At 61.5% G+C, this 17286-nt stretch overlaps 1 protein-coding gene across 1 annotated transcript; it reads left to right on the forward strand.

Annotated features, from left to right (window-relative positions):
* Positions 1–144: 144 nt before the first annotated feature.
* SHANK3 (SH3 and multiple ankyrin repeat domains 3) lies at positions 145–16499 on the forward strand (the record flags this gene model as incomplete). The annotated part of the gene is made up of 2 exons (XM_027909843.1): positions 145–2482; positions 15870–16499. Coding segments are annotated over 2 exons (2882 nt in total), but the record flags the coding sequence as incomplete, so codon positions are not given.
* Positions 16500–17286: the final 787 nt, after the last annotated feature.

Genomic DNA, 17286 nt, shown 5'->3' on the forward strand with positions numbered 1-17286 from the left:
CCCAGGTTGCTCCAAGCCCTTTCCAGCTCGGCTTGAAAAGATGCAAAGTCACCTCAGATAGAAGCAGGGGCAGCAACTGATTGGTGGCACTCTGGGTTCTGTGGGAATGTCCCCTCTGACGTCCCTGTTCCCCTTGTTTTCCAGGAGAAGACGAGAAACTTGCTGCTTCTTTGCTCGACGGGAAGTTTCCCCGGAGCACATCCATGCAAGACACTGTTAGGGAAGGACACGGGATTCCACCGCCACCCCAGACAGCCCCACCTCCGCCTCCTTCTCCCTATTACTTCGACACGGGCCCCCCTCCATCCTTCTCGCCGCCCCCACCCCCAGGGAGAGCTTACGACACCATCAGATCAAGCTTTAAGCCCAGCCTGGAGGCCAAACTGCACGGCCTCCCGCAGGTCATCAGCGCAGCCGAGATGTACGACCAGGCCAGGACTTCCATCCCTTACCCCGAGCGGCAGAAGAGGGCTCGATCCATGATAATCCTCCAGGATTCCTCCCATCTCCCCGTGGAGCCCACGGAGATCCCCCGGCCCGGCCCGTCCGCCACCCCCCCGGAGAAGCTGAAGCGGAAGGGGAGGGTCATCGACAACCCCTACGCCAACATGGGGCAGTTCAACGTGAGCCTGTTCGCGCCCACCAAGCCGCAGAGGAAGAAGAGCCCCCTGGTGAAGCAGCTGCAGGTGGAGGACGCGCAGGAGCGGGCGGCGCTGGCCATCACCGGGGGCTTCAGCAGGGAGCCCTCGCCCACCCGCCGGGGCCACCGCCTGGGCGGGGTGGAGTACCAGCACCACGCCGGCATCGCTCAGGTCGAAGCCACGAGCATCCCCTTCGCCACTGCCATCGCTGGCGTCATGAAGGACCGAGACCGTCGCCTGGATGAGAGGCGGAAATCCACTGTCTTCCTCTCGGTCGGGGCCATCGAGGGGACGCCCCCCCCGCCCAGCGAGATGCCGTCCCTGCAGCAGTCCAGGTCCATCGATGAGCGGTTGTTAGGAAGCCGAGATGTTCTACTGCCTTCCCCCGTCTCAGCTTTAAAGCCATTAATTAGCAGCTCATCCTCGACGTTCATCCACCCCCTCACGGGAAAGCCCCTGGATCCGAACTCCCCACTGGCGCTTGCGCTGGCCGCAAGGGAACGGGCCCTCTCCACCCAAGTCCCATCCCGGTCGCCCACCCCGATCCACAGCCCCGACTCGGACAGAGCAGCACCCCTGTTTGTGGACATCCAAACCAAAGAACCAGAGAGGGGCGACTTGGAGAGCTTGGTGTCCCCCGCGTACTCCCCCGGAGGCAAAGCAGTGATCGGAGCGATCGGAGCAGACTCTGGGACTTTGGCCCCCGCCAAGAGCCCGTGGGGGACTCCGTCCACACTGAGGAAAGAGACCGAGGCCCGAGCGGAGACGCCGGGGAAGGAGGAGAAGAAACCGGAGGACAAGAAGTCCATGATCATCAGCATCGTGGACACGTCGCAGCAGAAGACCGCCGGCCTCATCATGGTCCACGCCACCAGTAATGGCCAAGACGAGATAGGACTTGAGATAAAAGAGGAGACCCCGGCCGTCCCCGAAGCTTGCACGGAGCCGGCCGAGTCCCCCAAGGCAGAGCCCCAGCCCAGCCCCGTGGGGAAGCCCCCGGTCAGTCCCGCCGCCGACAAGACGCTGGGCCAGGGGAGCTCGGAGGAGGAGGTGGAGCCCTACACGGTCACGCTCCCGCCGGCCCAGCTGTCCTCGAGCGACGAGGAGACCAGGGAGGAGCTGGCCAAGATAGGGCTGGTGCCCCCGCCCGACGAGTTTGCGAACGGGGTCCTGGTCACCACCCCCGGCACGCCCGTGAGCCACCTGGCTACGCCCAGCACGCCATCCATACCAGCGGCAGCAGTAGCACCTTCTACCACTGGCGGAACACCCTCAGGGAAGCCCTCCGATGCCCCCGCAGCCCCGGAGTCCGCCGCGGACTCGGGAGTGGAAGAGGTGGACACCAGAAGTTCAAGCGACCATCACCTGGAGACCACAAGCACCATCTCCACGGTCTCCAGCATGTCTACGTTGTCCTCAGAGAGCGGGGAGCCCACCGACACGTACACTTCCTTTGCGGATGGACAAACTTTTATACTCGAGAAGCCACCAGTGCCTCCAAAGCCAAAACTCAAGTCCCAGCTCAGCAAGGGGCCAGTTACTTTCAGGGACCCACTTTTGAAGCAGTCTTCGGACAGCGAGCTCATCTCCCAGCAACATGCGGCCACGCTGGCGTCCGCCAGCATCGGCCGGCCACGCTACCTCTTTCAGAGAAGGTCCAAGCTATGGGGGGACCCCATGGAGAGCAGGCCCATCCATGGGGCTGACGATGACAAGCCAACTGTGATCAGTGAGCTAAGTTCCCGACTCCAGCAGCTGAACAAGGATACGCGGTCGCTGGGGGAGGAACCGGCCGGGTCCACCTTAGATCCCGGGAAGAAGTCGCCGGTGGTCGCGGCACGGTAAGGGACGGGCGCGGGGGCGCGGGGGGGAGGAGGACGGGCTGTGTGGGGAGTGTGACTGTGCTGAGTTTTGAGGGGCGTTTTGAGGCAGGAGCTCGGAGCCAGGAGCTTCCCGGGAGCTTCCCCGGAGCCGTGGGATCGGCACGTGGCGGGTCGCTGTCGCTTTCCCCTCCCTCCCGTCGCTCCGTGTCCCCCCTGTCTGGCGCTGTCGTGACGCTGCTGTGCCGAGTCCTGGGTTTCACCCTCCGTGTTTGCTCCTGAGCGACCGGCAGCGAACGTGTGTTTCTCTAGCGCTTCTCGTTCCAAAAGGATCTCCAGATGTTGTCCCGTGTCGGAGCCGTGGGCGGTCCCTGCCGGGCAGGGGGGTCACCAGGGTGATCTGTGGCATCCCCCAGACAGGACACAGCAGCACCAGCCTGACCTGTGCCCACTGAGCCCCCATTCCTGCCTCACCCACCCAGCCCTGAACCCAAACTAGTCTAAAAACCTCTGAACTGGAGTCCGAGACTTGAGCACAAACCCTGATAAAGCTTTGAAATAGCAAGTTACAGCAGGAGGTGACCCAGAACCTCCAGTGTCACACTGCCCTTTGAGGTGCAGCCCCACAACACCTTCCAGAGCACAGAGCCACCCTGAGCAGTGACACTGGTGTCACCCAGAGGCTGCCGGGGGCCCGGTGAGGTACGGGGAGCTCCGGCTGAGGGGCAGCCCTTCCCTTGGAAAGGCTCTTCCCACCAAACCTCCACGTGGTGCTGGCACGGCAGGTGACGTTCCAGGCTGTGGTGTGAGGGACCAAGTGTCCCCACGTGTCCCAGGAGAGCACGGGGGTGGCTCCAGCCTCCCTCTCCCTGCAGTGCCCTCGGCAGTGCCATCCTGCTGGCACCACCTCGGGGGTACCAAACTGGGGCTGCTGGAACTGGGGGTCTCACCCACCTGGCAGGTACCTGCACCCCTTGTGTGTGACACCACATTCGTGTCCCACCCGGGGTCCCTCTCCCTGCCCTGCTCAGGTCCTGTGCCAGATGCCTTTGGGGACCCTCTGGAATCGGGCCCCTCCACAGCTCAGTGCCAGCTGTGCCCCCCTCCAGTGGCGCTGGAAGATCTGGGGGCTCACAGGTTTCAACAGCAGCTCCAGCTGTGCATCCCTGCCAGGCATCCGCCCTTTGGGGGAAGGGGAGCCCTTCCCTTGGGAAGGCTCTTCCAAAAGGCTCTTCCAGCCAAACCACCACGGCCTCTGGTGATCCCTGCACGTGGTGCTGGCACCGCTGGGGGGGCCGTTTTGGGGCCCCCTGACCCCTCTCACTGGCTCTGGTGAAGGGGCTGCGAGTCCTCTGTCTCCCAGTGACTGCAGGTGGGAACATATCCCTGTCCCCATCCCTTCCCTGGCCTCCCCATCCGTGTCTGTCTGACCTCCTGATCCCCCCCACAGCAGGTACCTCAGTTTCCAGGAGCTTCCCTTCTCCATCCTCTGCTTCTCTTCAACCCCCCCTCCTGCCCTCCACCACTGCGTCCCTGTGATCCCTGTGCTTCCCATGGCACTGCCGACACCCCAGGAGCAGCAGCAGAGCCCCTGGAGCCCCCCCTCCCTCCTCGCTCCAAACCCCCTCCCACCACCAGTGTCTGGCCCTTCCAGCTATCCCACAGAGTTAAACATTCCCATTCCTTTTCCCAGAGCCACAGCCTTTCATCTCTGAAATTTTCATGCTCCCAGTTGGTGGCAAAGACTTGAAATATTTCCCAGGAAGTGGGCTGTAAATAGAATATTTAATGATGTCAGTCCCTCTCCCGCATTGTCCAAGTTCCTCTCTTTTATGGAATTGCTGTAAATTCAGGAAGTAATGGAAGGAGCAGTTAGGTAAGAGTGGGATGACCCAGTTCAGGACACAGTTTCCAGGCCCTGGAATTGTCTGGACAAGGACAGGGTCACCTAAACCTCCCCCAAGAGCTACCTGGAGCCAGAGGTGTCCTGGAATCCCACTGGGAACAGGGACAATGAGGTGTCCTCGTGTCCCACAGGATGTGGGAATAATGAGGTGTCCTGTAGTCTGGGAATGGGGACACTGAGGTGACCTGGAGTCCCTCAGGGATGGGGACAGGGATGCATCCTGGAATCCCACAGGAATGGGTCAGTGAGGTGTCCCAGAGTCCCACAGGGAACAGGGATACTGGGGTGTCCTGGGGTCCCACAGGGATGGGTGGGGACACCGAGGTGTCCTGGAGTCTCATAGGGAGTGGGAAAGGTGAGGTGTCCAAGAGTCCCACAGGGGATGGGGACAGGGAATGGGAACAGTGAGGTGTCCCGGAGTCCCTCAGGGGATGGGAACAGTGAGGTGTCCTGGAGTCCCTCAGGAGATGGGGGCTGTGAAGTATCCTGGAGTCCTAAAGGGGGCAGGGAATTTCTTCCTGCCCTAATTCTGAATTTACAGCAGTTCCATCCAAGGGCAGGGATTTCTCTGCTCCAGATCAGGCCCTGGAGCATTTTTTTCCCTCTCAGAGCTCTCGGGGGTCCTGCCTGGGCAGCCCAGGATGAGAAGACACAATCCACAACTTTCTCCATAGCTCTAACTCTGGCTCTGTCTCCTTCCAAGACGGGCTCCCACGGAAGGACGTTTGACCAGAGGGACTGAGAAAGAGGCCAAGAAAGACTGAGAATGGGAACGTGAGGTCAGAGTTGAGGAACTGATGGAGGCAGTTCTGATTCCATCCCCCCACCCGGGACCGGGACAAGGCACATCTGTGTGCCCAGGCTGAGAGGGGCTCACCTGGCACAGCTCCTACATGGTCCTCACCGGTGGTGACGGTGACAGCGGAGCGGAGGGACAACTTCCTTTCGTCCTGTCCTTGGGAACGAGGGATGGCTCCCTGTGGGGGGACACACACGGACTCAGCTCTGCTGGGAGCTGCCCTGGCAGTTGGGAGGCCAACAGCACCTTCTTCCTGTTTAACGTGGAATCACAGAGTCACTGAGGTTGAAAAAACCCTCTGAGCCCACCAGATCCCATCCAGCACTGCCAAGGCCACCACTGCCCCATGTCCCCAGGTGTCACATCCAGCACAGCTTTGAAATCCCTCTGGAGGTGGGAACTCCCCCCCTCCCTGCCCTGGGCAGCCCATTCCAGTGCTTTACAATCCTTCGGGGGAAGGAATTCCCCCAATATCCAACCTGCCCCTCCCCTGGCACAGCTTGAGGCCGTTTCCCCTTGTCCTGTCCCTGTTCCCTGGGAGCAGAGCCCGACCCCCCCCCGGCTCCCCCCTCCTGGCAGGGACTTGCAGAGCAGTGATGGATCCTGGAAGATCCAGCCTGCTGAGCTGTGGGAGAGGGATGAGGTGTCCCAGTGTCTGTGGCTGCTCTGGAGCTGATCCTGAGCAATGAGAGCTGATCCCGGGCAGTGGGAACTGATCCCAGGAATGGGAGTTGATCCTGGGCAGTGGGAGCCAATCCCAGGAATGGGAGCTGATCCCAAGCAGCGGGAGCGGCGCGAGGCCCCCGCAGCGCAGCGGGCTGGTTGTGTGACACCCGTGTCCCCAATAAAGCTGACGCTGACGACCGAGCGGTGTGTGCGTGTGCTTGGGGGACCCGCTGAGTCCCAGCCCGGGTGACTCCACGTGCCAGGTGACATCCCCGTGCCATGTCCCCCCCCCCCCCCCCCCGCTCCTCCCCGTCCTGTGCCCGGCCGTGCCCATCCAGGCTCCTGTCATCCCTCACCCCGTACAGTCCCATGGGATCTGCCCCTCCCAGTGACTCCCCCGGAGCATCCCGAGTGTCCCGGGGCTGTCTGGGGGGCTCCCGAGCCGGGTCAGGGGGTGCTTTGCCGAGGGGTCGTGTGTGTGTGTGTGTGTGTGTGTGTTTGCTCGTTTGCTTGTCTGTTTATCTTTAAGCGACAGCCCAACACGCCCAAAAGTGTCACGTGAAGCAGAATTTGAGCTGCCAAACGGAGCGTTTCAGGTGCTGTTCTGCAAACCCACCACTTGCTTTGTATCTCTACAGATCTGAGAGAGAGAGAGAAGAAAAATAAGCCCTTGGGGGCATTTAGTTCCCAGGGTAAAGCTGCCTCTTTTTCCTCAACTCCTCAATTAATTCTGTTTCAGTGAACTGGTGTAACATCCCTGGCACAAGCTTTGAGCCGCTGCAGATACAACCCCCTGTTTCCTTGTAGGCTTCGGGTGTTTCCTGGTGGCCAAATTCCTGCGGGAAGCAGAGCTCTGCTCCAAAAGTCCAGGGAACTGGCCGTGGAGAGCAGATGGAAGGGATTGGAATCACTGAAGGCAGTGGAGAGACGTGCACACAACACCTTACCGGAGGGAGGGTGGGAATATTGGGGGGGATTTTGTGTGGCAGTGAGGTTTGGAGAGGAGGTGGCCCCACGTGGGAAGGAGATGGTCAGGTTTGGATGGGACAGAGCCGAGTTTGAGGGTTGAAGAGGAGGAGGTGGCCAGATTTGGAGAGGAGGTGGGCAAGTTTGGGGAGGAGGTTTGGACAGGTTTGGAAGGAGGAGGCCAGGTTTGGAAGGAGGTGGGCAGATTTTGGAAGGAGGTGGGCAGATTTTGGAAGGAGGTGGGCAGGTTGGAGGAGGAGGAGGTGGGCAGGTCGGAGGAGGAGGTACCCACCCTTGGCACGGCTCCATCCCGCTTCCTGCCGCTGCCACCGAGCCTGGAGATGCTCAGTCCACCTCCACAGGTGCCTAAAAACATCCATGGCTCCGTGGATTCCTCTTCCCAGGAGAGGAGGTTCCTGCAGGGAGGACATGCTGGTGGGGCCCAGGCCTCGCAGGGGGGGCTCAGGGAGGCAGGAGCTCACTCAGGGAGCCGTTGCTCTTCCCTCCAGGTTGCCATGGCGTTTTCCCAGCATTCTCCAAGGATGTCAGGCTGAGGGTGGGGAGCTTTTCCATCAGCAGGGCCGTAGGGAGCACAGGGAGGAGCTGTTGCAGGTTGGGCAGTGGAAAAGCCGGAGTTTTTGGGGGGGCTGCGATCGAGGGAGCACCCCCAGACCATGATCCCAGGGGATCCCAAGCTGCCACCAGCCCAGAGGCTCCTGCCACCAGGTCCAGGAAGGGGTTCTGATGTTGCTGTGTGCTGCCTACAAGGAGACAGGGGCTCCGGGTCTCAGCACGTGTCCGTGTCACAGCTCCGCTGGCTTCACCCATCCCGTCACTGCCATCACTAACCACTCACCCTCATCCTGCCAGAGCCACTGGCACTCTGCCTCGTGCTTGGCCAGGCCTTGGGAGATCTGGGAAGAGCAGTGAGGGGTGTCTGGGTCTCCATGAGGTCCCACCAGTGCCAAAGGAAAGAGGGAAGAGGGCAGGTCCGAAGGGTTGGTGGTGGATGAGTCCGGCTTGGGGTGGTCCCACAGCGGGGATTTGTCACCTGCTCTCTCAGGGCTGTGTTGAACAGAGGTGGAAGTCCCAGGAGAAGGGCTTTTCCTTTCCCTGGAGAAATCCAGAGAGGCCATTCCAGTCTGGGTTCCAGCAGGAGGCAGAGGAGGGAGGAGGGAGCTCCATGTGCTGCCTTCAGGGCGGCTCTGAGGGACCTCCCACAGGGAAGGGATTGTCTTGGGGAGTCCCAGGGGCAGCACACCGGGAGATGGGAATTCTCATGTGGATTCCAGCTTTAAATGGCCTTTTCCTGCTGAGAAGAGATTAGAGAAGGACAAAAGAGACACTTTAGTTATGGTGTAAGCAGCTCTGACCCTGCCAGAGCTCCCTGTAGGAAATACCTCCTGACACCTGGGGTTGTTCCCAGTTGTCCCTGCTCCGTGAGGGACCACAGGCAGGACAGAGCTCCTGGCTGAATCCCCATCCCCAGAACTGCTCCAGGCACACCACAGCTGGAGGCTGAGACCCTCCTGGGTGGGGGAAGCACGAGGGGGGGAACAACCACAGCACCTGTAGCTCCTCTTGCTCTGCTCCATCACTGCTCCAGGTGGGCACCAGGACACAGCAGAACACGTTCCCCAGGGAATAACCACGAGTTCCTCCCAAATCCCTCCACTGAGGCTGCTCCAACAGCAGCTCCTGGTGCTGCTCCCACCCACAGACCCCACCTGACCGAGGTGTCCACGCTCCCAGCACGGCTCCAGCCTTTCCTCCCCGTTCCACCTGTGGAAAAGGGATGGAATTCGGAACAAACCAGGGGTCGTGTGGCGTTTGTAGCCACTGTGCCAAACGTGGGAGCCCCTGGCACGGGCAGGGGAGGGACAGGGAATCCTTTCCCAGGTGAGGTGGCCGTGCCATCTGGGAGGGAAGAGGCCACTGAGTCCCTCCTGCTGGCACAGCCGAGGGGTGGGAGAGCTCAGCAGAGCCCCCAGCAGGGATCCCAGCCAACTTCCACACGGAGGAGCCGTGCTTATTCCCTCCGGGAAGCACCAACTCACCTGCAAGGCGTAGCTGACCTTTAGGTGTAGGTGATGTTGTCACCAATCACAGGGGGGGGACACGGGGAAAGTCGGGAATTGTATCGGCTGCTCGGTGTTGTTCTTGCCGTTCTTGGGGCATTTTTTCTCATTCATATGTTGTTTCCTTCCTCTCCCTGCCCTTCCCAAACCCCTCTCCCGTCCCTTCCCTCTCTCCCTCTCCTCCCAGCCCGTCCAACAGCTCTGTCGCTGTCCAACCCTCCAGGCTTTGGCTGTCCAATCCATGCAATTACAACCGCCCCATTTCCCATACGGACATAACCTCGACCAGGGGGGCCCCAGCCCGATATTCCCTGACCCCCCAACTCCGACTCGGCCACTCCCTCAGCCCCCCGGGGGTCTCCCCCTCCCCGGGATGGGACGCGCAGGGAGCGCCGGTGCCGCCCCCGCGGTGCCCCCCGCTCCGCCCCGCGCCCTCCCCCGGGTCCCTCGGGATGGAATCCGCCCGCCCCTCTCTCCGTGTGGAGCTGCCCGGACCGGAGCTAACAACATTCTCTCTCATTGCCTCTCTTCCTGCTCTCCATCTGCATGTCCGCGCTGCTCTGTCTAGAACCGCCTCTGGCCTCCGGAGGGTGGGCGAGTTGTGTAAGTGAGCATGTTCCCATTCCATAGCAATCACCTGTCTTCCCGCTCCCCCCCTGCCCCTCCCCCGGAGTTCCCAGGGCTCCCGGGGCCGGGAACGGGCAGTGGGCCCGCTCTGGAATGTGCGTGTTCCCGTCCCATCCTGGTGTGCCCCGGTAGCATGTCCGTGTCCCTGTGTCCCTGTGTCCCTGTGCTGTGGTGTCTGTGCTGCTCCTGCTGCTCCTGCTGCTGCTGCTGCGGCGAGGAAATTCCCTTGGGCTTCCCGTGGGATTTGTGGACTGTGTGGGGAGGGATCCCAGGAAAGGCTGTGCAGGGGAAGGGAACCCTCAGTGCGGCTCAGCCCTTGGGAGACACCCCAGACAGGGAGAGGGAGAGACCCAGGAAGGGTAAGAGAGACGCCAGGAGGTGGGAAGGAACCATGTGAAGGGTGGGAGAGATCCCGGGAAAGGTAAAAGAGAGCCCAGGAAGGGCGGGAGAGACCCCAGAAAGAGTAGGGAAGGACCCCAGCAGAAGTGGGGAGAGATCCTAGGAAAAGTGGAAGAGACCCCAGCAATTGGGAAAGGATCACAGGAAGGGTGGGAAAGATCCCAGCAGGGGTGGTAAGGAGCCCAGAAAAAAAGTGGGAGAGATCCCAGAAAGTGGGAAAGGACCCCAGCAAGGGTAGAGAAGTATCCCAGCCAGAGTGAGAGAGACCCAGGAAAGGTGGAAGAGACCCGAGTGAGTGGGAAGGGACCACAGGAGGGATGGAAAAGGCCTCAGGAAGGATGGGAGAGACCCCAGCAAGGGGGATCTGAGCCAGCTGCCCCCCCAAGGAAGCAAAATTCCCATGAAACAGAGGTGACAGCACCTTGGTGCCCTGAGATCCTGCTCCAGCTCAATCCAGGGTCCTGCAGGCAGGGCACACCCCCAGCCTGGTGACCCACAGGTGACCCGGGGAAGTCACCTGAGGCTGCAGCAGGAAAATCAGGATCCAAAATCTGACCCCCTGCGACCAGCACTGGAGGGGGATCCTGCTGGCACAGCTCCTCGGCCGTGATTCCAGCAGGTCCCAGTTGCTTCCAGAGCTGCTGGAATCCCTTTCCCAACCCGCGGCCGCTGAGCTGGGCGCGCTCACCAGGCTGGGACAGGCGGTGGGATCCCGGGATTGGCTATTCCTGCCCATCCCTGGGACTGGGTGGGGACGATCCCTGGGACTTGGGCGGGCACTGCGGGGTCGAAGGGTTCTCCCGTGGGAATTTCCCCAGCCTGCATGGCCAGCTTGTGTGCTCTCGGTTGTGCTTCCTCCGTGTTGTCCGTGTGTCGTGCCCGTGGAGCTCCATCCGTGTCGCTCCCTCGTGTGCCGCAGCCCCGGAGCCCTCGGAGCTCTGGGATGGCTCCTTGCCGGATCTTACTGGTCGTTCTCTGCTGAATTCCCGAGGCTCCAGCCCCATCCCGGGGCCCGCCTGGACGGGGGGAGAGCAGAAGGGCAGCGCAGGATCCCGCCCCCCCCCCCGCCCCCGGCAGCGCCCGGGGCTGGGAAGGGCTGCCATCCCGCTTTCCCGATGCCATCCCTAGGGATCAGCCCTGCTCCCGGGTGGAGCAGAGGGGTGGGATGGCACAGCCTGGGGCGCGGCTGTGCCCGGAGCGGGGCGGCGCCGCAGGCTCTGCTCCCAATCCAGGCCCCCATCCAGCGGTGGGGGAGGAGGGGGCTCATCCCATCGCATCCGCCCACGTCCTCATTCCTGCAGTGCTGTCACGGAGCTGTCTGCGTGTTCAGGGGGCACCCGGGGGGACCTGCCCCGGGTTGGTGCTGCGGGAGCTCCTCCCGGGGCTCCTCCCGCGGCCGCCGGAGCGGGACAGGCAGAGTTGAGCTGTTCCTGCCCCACTCCTGCTCCCGGAGCGTTTGGAGGGGTGGCAGGGCCGGTGTCCCGCAGCGGCCGTGCCATCCCAGTCCCACGTCACCCGTGGGACCGTCCCTGATGCTGCCACTGCGTGTGGGAAACCCTCGGATGCTGTTTCATCCATGCCCAGTATCCCTGCCCAGCTCCCAAGATCCCTGCCCAGCTCCCACCGTGAGCCAGAGGCAGGAGCAGGGTCAGGAGCAGGGTTAGGGTTAGGATTGGGGGCAGGATCAGGGTCAGAGTTAAGATCTGGGTTGCAGTTAAGTTTAGGGTCAGAGTTAAAGCTTAGGGTCAGGTTCAGGGTTGGGATTAGGATTGGGGTTAGGGTTAAGTTTGGAGTCAAAGAGCAGGTTTACAGTGAGGGTCTCTATCAGGGTCAGGGTTAAGATCAGGGTTAAGATTAAGTTTAGGGTCAGGTTTAGGTTTAGGATCAGAGTCAGGATCAGGGTTAAGATCAGCATCAGGTTTAGCATCAGGATTAGGATTAACCTTAGCATCAGGTTTAGGATTATGGTCAGGATCAGAGTCAAATTCAAGGTTAGGATTAGGATTAGGTTTAGATTTAGGGTTAGGATAAGGCTTATGGTTAAGTTTAGGATCAAAGTCAAGGGTTAGGTTTAGGGTTAAGGTTAAATTTAGGGCCAGGCTTACCTTCTGTCTTGATCCAGCAGGAACAACAGTGTTCCTGGCTGTGGAATCCCCACTGGCTCTCACTGATCCCTGCTCAGCTGAGCCCCTTTAAACTCGTCCTTAGCCCAGGTGTTTGTGATTAATCCCTGTCGGGACAGGCTGCTCCAAACCCGGGACATCTTGGGGACCAGAATCAAGGACATTGAGTGCCAGAGCAGATCCAGGGCACCCCCTGGGCCCCAGGATCAGGATTTGGCTGTTGGTGACATTCCCAAAGCTGGGTCTGAGGGAAGCTGAACAGCTCAACTGTCCCCTCCGTGTCCGGGCCTGAGGTGTCCCTGCAGCTCATCCAAGGCCAGCAGGACACAGGGAAAGTCCCACATCCTGATTTCCTGGGGATTTCTAGGACTAGGAGCTTTCTGAGTGCAGGAGAAGGAGGGGCAGGCTGTTCTGACCCCTGGATCCTACTGGAGTCTGTGGGATGGTGCGGTGAGCGAGGAAGGGTGGAGGAAGGTCCACGGGAAAGTCCATAGGAAGGTTGGAAGAAGGTCTGTCAGCTCAAGCTGTCATTCCATACCCTCATGGAGGACTCTGCCAGGGGGCAGCTCCAGCAAAACAGGAATTGGATTGGAAGGGACCCAGTGGTCCTGGAGTGTGTGGAATGGGAAAGACCTGGAATACGGGGCTCTGCACGTCCTTGCTGGCAGTGATGTTGAGTGATGTCGAGGTCTTTGTGGATCCTCCACCGCCGGAACTCACGGACCCAGAGGATGGTGGAGAAGGGAATTCCTGGCCCCAAGCTCAGCTTGGACGTGGTCACAGCACCGAGCTCCACACTGGAGCTTTTGGGAACCCCTGGCCCCCAGGTCAGCCTGGATGTGGCCATGCTGAGCTCCACGTCACAGTCTTTGGGAATTCCCATCCCTAAGCTCAGCCAGGATGTGTCACAGGTGGCACCCAGCTCCGTGTGGGAGCCTTTGGGAGCACGCTGGGAATCACGGGAGCCACTTCATGCCTTGCTCCTCGTTAGCAAGAGTTGTCACCCAAGAGATGAGTCCTCCAGGCAGGTCTGAGGAATTTGAGGGCCATCCTGGAGCGCCAGAGCAGCAGCACAGAAACCTTGCCGAGGAATATGGAAACAATTCCCCTGGGAGCACTCGGAGCGCGGTACCCCCGGTGCCGAGCCTGCCCTCGCCTCTGCAGCTCTTGGAGATGCTCAGACTGAGATGTGGAGTTCAAAGGAAGGCTCTTCATCCCTTAATGACTCATTGGAGAGATCGGCTCCTTAACACCTCCAGGAACGGCATTCCCAGAAGGCCCAATTATCCGTCCTGCAAGCCCATAATCCCTTTTCCTTCGGATAGAACTTCCCTCTCCATCAGCCGGAGTTTCTCTGCTTGTGATCTGCTTCCTGTGAGACCTGAGCTCCCTTTTTTATGATTCTGCTGCCTTTCCAAAGGCTCCTTTGGACCAAAGGAGCAATCCCGGGAATGATCCGCTGCTGCCAAGCTCGGGAGCTGCCAGGACTGGGATTCACATATTCGGAGACCGACCGAAGGAGCTACCACATCCCAGCTCCTGGAGGAACCTGGAGCACCAGCAATGCCACTCCCACTCCCTCATGGCTGCCACCTTCCTGAGGGCCTGGAAAACACACCAGGAACGGGAAGCGGAGGAAGAGCTCCGCTGTCTCGTTGAGCTCCGTTGCATGGACTCGTTGCCTCGAGGAGAATAGGATGATTCCATAGGACCCATGAAGCCTGGGAAAGCTGAGGGCTGGGATAGCAGCAGCCCAGGAAGCGAACCAGTAATTTGTCTGGTGGTCCCTGAGGAGTTAACTCTGGATATCTGGAAAGGCTACTGGAGCCAGGGTCTGTCCAGCTGCCTGATCCCAGGCTGGAGAGCAGCGCTGCCAAAGGGACCAGGGACACACTTCCAGAGGGCATGGCCAGGCCCCAGCCAGTGCTCCAGAGAGGAGGATGGACCTGCAGGTGACACCTGACCAGCCACATCTGCTGCCCCTTCCATTCACCTTCCTGGCACTGAGTGTGCCCAGAATTCCAAAGGGGAGTGCAGCAACGTCAGTGCATCCCTGGCTCTGGGAGAGACACCCACCTTGGAGCATGCAGTGCTTCTTTGGCCTGTCCATGGCTGGTGCCTTTGGGTCTTCCAGCAGATTAAAAACCTTCTCTCCATCACTTCCCACGCAGCCAAGGTCCTTGGATGGGCTCTGGATGGGACATGGCCACGTCCTGTCCTGGCACTTCTCCTTCCCTGTCTGCGCTCGAGCCCTCAAGGACGTTCAGCTCTTCCTTGCTGGAGCTTCCCGAAGGTGATTCATCGTCCTGCTGCCTCTCAGCCCTCCTCCACTGTGCCAGGGAGGCAGGGAAACGGGAATTAGAGGGAGTGTGCCTCAGCCTATGGACCTGCAGTGGTGTTCAGCTCATCTCCCCAGGGCCATCGTTGTGAGGAACCGTCGGAGCTCAGAAATGTCCCCAAAATGAGGATCTGGCACCGTGCGACACTGGTGGCACTGGCTGATAACAGGGATTGTAGCCCTCAGACTCCTGGTGCTGCCAGCAGGATTCCAGAGTGCCCATCCATTCCAGGAGGGAGCTGGGATGGGAGGCAGAGCGTGGAGACTGAGGGAAACTGAGGCACCACACTACACCAGTGTGCAGGAATATTATGGGTTAGTTGGGAGGACAAGTGAAGTGACAGTGCTTGGACAGTAGTAGGATAGGATAGGATAGGATAGGATAGGATAGGATAGGATAGGATAGGATAGGATAGGATAGGATAGGATAGGAGATAGGTTGGAATGGGTTGAGTTGGAAGGGACCTTAAAGCCCACCCAGTTCCACCCCTTGCCATGGGCAGGGGCACCTTCCCCTATCCCAGGTTGCTCCAGCATGGCCTTGGACACTTCCAGGGATCCAGGGGCAGCCACAGCTTCTCTGGCCAACCTGGGCCAGGGCCTCCCCAGCCTCCCAGGTGGGAATTCCTTCCCAGTATCCCACCTATCCCTGCCTTGTGGCACTAGGAAGACTCACAGTTCATAGGATTCATCCTCCAGCATCCAAGTTTTAGCTCTGTTTCCTTTCACATTCCCAGGGTCCATGTTTTTGTCAGGGATGTGATGGCAGAAGGGGGCAATGGCAGGGGGACAACACGTGGTGGGGAAGGGGGATTTGTCCCTGTCAGAGACTCTCAGAGTGCAGAGCCCAGTGCTGGGGGGGGAGGGAGGGGGGTCCCTCTCCACAACCAGTGCTCCCCACAGCACGGGGGCATCAGCTGGGGGGTCCACCATGGCACAGTGCCAGGGGGACACCGGCCTGGCCACCACTGACCACCCCAGGTGACCACCAACCTGCCACCTCCACCCAGGGGGTGCCCTGAGGGTCCTCCCACCCCGGGGCAGATGCCAGAAGGTTCCCTCCTGTCCTGGGGAGCACTGGGCTGCTCCCAGTGCTTGTGGGACTGGGGTCAGCCCGGGGGGGCTGGTGGTCCCTGTCAGGATGAGGGGCAGGCTCTGGGGGGGGGCGGTCTCGGGGGGGGGGGGGGGGGCGTGCAGATCCACATTTTTAGGGCAGGTTTGGCCAGGAATCACGATCCTGGAGGCGTTGCTGAAACCTCTGGTGGCTCCTCCTGCCCAGCCCGGGCAGGATGTCCTGGCTGAGCGCTCCGAGCCGCGTCCTGCGCTGTGACCCCCTCCCAGCCCTCCAGCAGCCCCTCCCCGTGTACTGTGTGTGTGCCCCCGTGCCCGGACCTGGCCTCACCCCTGCCCTCTGCTCTCTCTCCTCTCTCTCTCTCTCTCTCTCTTTCTCCTCTCTCTCTCTTTCTCTCTCTCTCTCTCTCTCTCGCTGTTCCGCTCTCTCCGCAGACTTTTCAGTAGTTTAGGAGAACTCAGCACCATTTCCCAGCGGAGCTCCGGGACCACCTACACAGTCCGACCTGGCAGTCGCTACCCCGTCACCCGCCGCACCCCCAGCCCCGTGAAGCCGGCTCTGGACCGGACAGAGCCCCTCAGCACCGTCCGGCCCTACGGCCTGACCCCCCCCACCATCCTCAAATCTTCCAGCCTCTCCATCCCCCACGAGCCCAAGGAGGTGCGTTTCGTGGTGCGGAGCGTGAGCGCCCGGAGCCGCTCCCCGTCCCCGTCGCCGTCGCCGGGGCCGCCCCTGCACACCCTGCACCCGCCGCGGCCCTTCATGCAGAAACCCCTCCACCTGTGGAACAAGTACGACGTCGGGGACTGGCTGGAAAGCATCAACCTGGTGGAGCACCGCGACAAGTTCGAGGACCACGAGATCGAGGGCACTCACCTGCCCGCCCTCACCAAGGAGGACTTCGTGGAGTTGGGGGTGACCCGTGTGGGGCACCGGATGAACATTGAGCGGGCGCTCAAGCAGCTGGTGGACAGCTGACCGTCCCCGGCAGCGCCGGCCTCGCCGGAGCCGCCGCGGGAAGGGGGGGCGTTTCTACCAGGCCAATAAAACCCACTTGGATTCTCTTTCTACTCTGAGCACTGCACTGAGGGCGAGGAGCCGAGAGGCTCCCGCCCGCTCCCGCCCCGCCCCGGCGCGCCCGGCCCCGCCACGCCCCCGGACAAGGAATGTTGCATGAAATACATCCTCTTTTCTGTTCTCCCAGAGAGTCTGGCCTGTAAATCGCTTGATGTGCCCTTCCCAGGGCGTTCGCGGGGCCGCAGAGGGCACAGGCGCCGGGCCGGGGTGGCAGCGGGCAGGGCCAGCGGTGCAGTGGGGAGCCCGTGGCCGGCCCAGGGTTTCGGCCACGGGGACAGGCAGGGACGCGCCGCGGTGGCACCTCGGGCAGCTCGGGGTGACCGCGGCGTGGAGCCCCCCCGAGCTGCCCGAGGAGCAGCGGCCGGTGCCGTGGGAAGAGCAGGCAGGAGGCACCGCGGCACGGGGCCACGGCAGCGGCCCTGACCCCGCGTGGGGTGGCCCTGACCCCTCGTGGGGTGGCCCTGACCCCGCGCGGGGTGGCCCTGCCGGGGTCGGAGCCGGGTGGTCCCAACAGCGCTGGGACAGGAAGGGCTGGAGCGAGGAAAGGGCTCCCTGCGAGGGCAGTGCCAGCGGTGCCAGCCAGACCTGCGCCCCTCCCGCCGTGCCAGGCCGTGCCGTGCCAACCCGAAGAGCCATCCCCCCCGCGAGACAGACCAGCCTGGACTCTGTGCTGCCGCTCCCGGGTGAGAGGGACCGAAACCGCATGGATCGAAGCATGTTTGGGGCTGTCGGCGGGAGGCCGGGGGGGGGAAAACCCGCAGCAAAAGCTTTGCC

This window comes from Empidonax traillii, unplaced genomic scaffold (genome assembly GCF_003031625.1).
Source record: "Empidonax traillii isolate 1590-97213 ecotype Southwest subspecies unplaced genomic scaffold, ASM303162v1 scaffold2466:size23740, whole genome shotgun sequence".
NCBI classification, from domain to species: domain Eukaryota; kingdom Metazoa; phylum Chordata; class Aves; order Passeriformes; family Tyrannidae; genus Empidonax; species Empidonax traillii.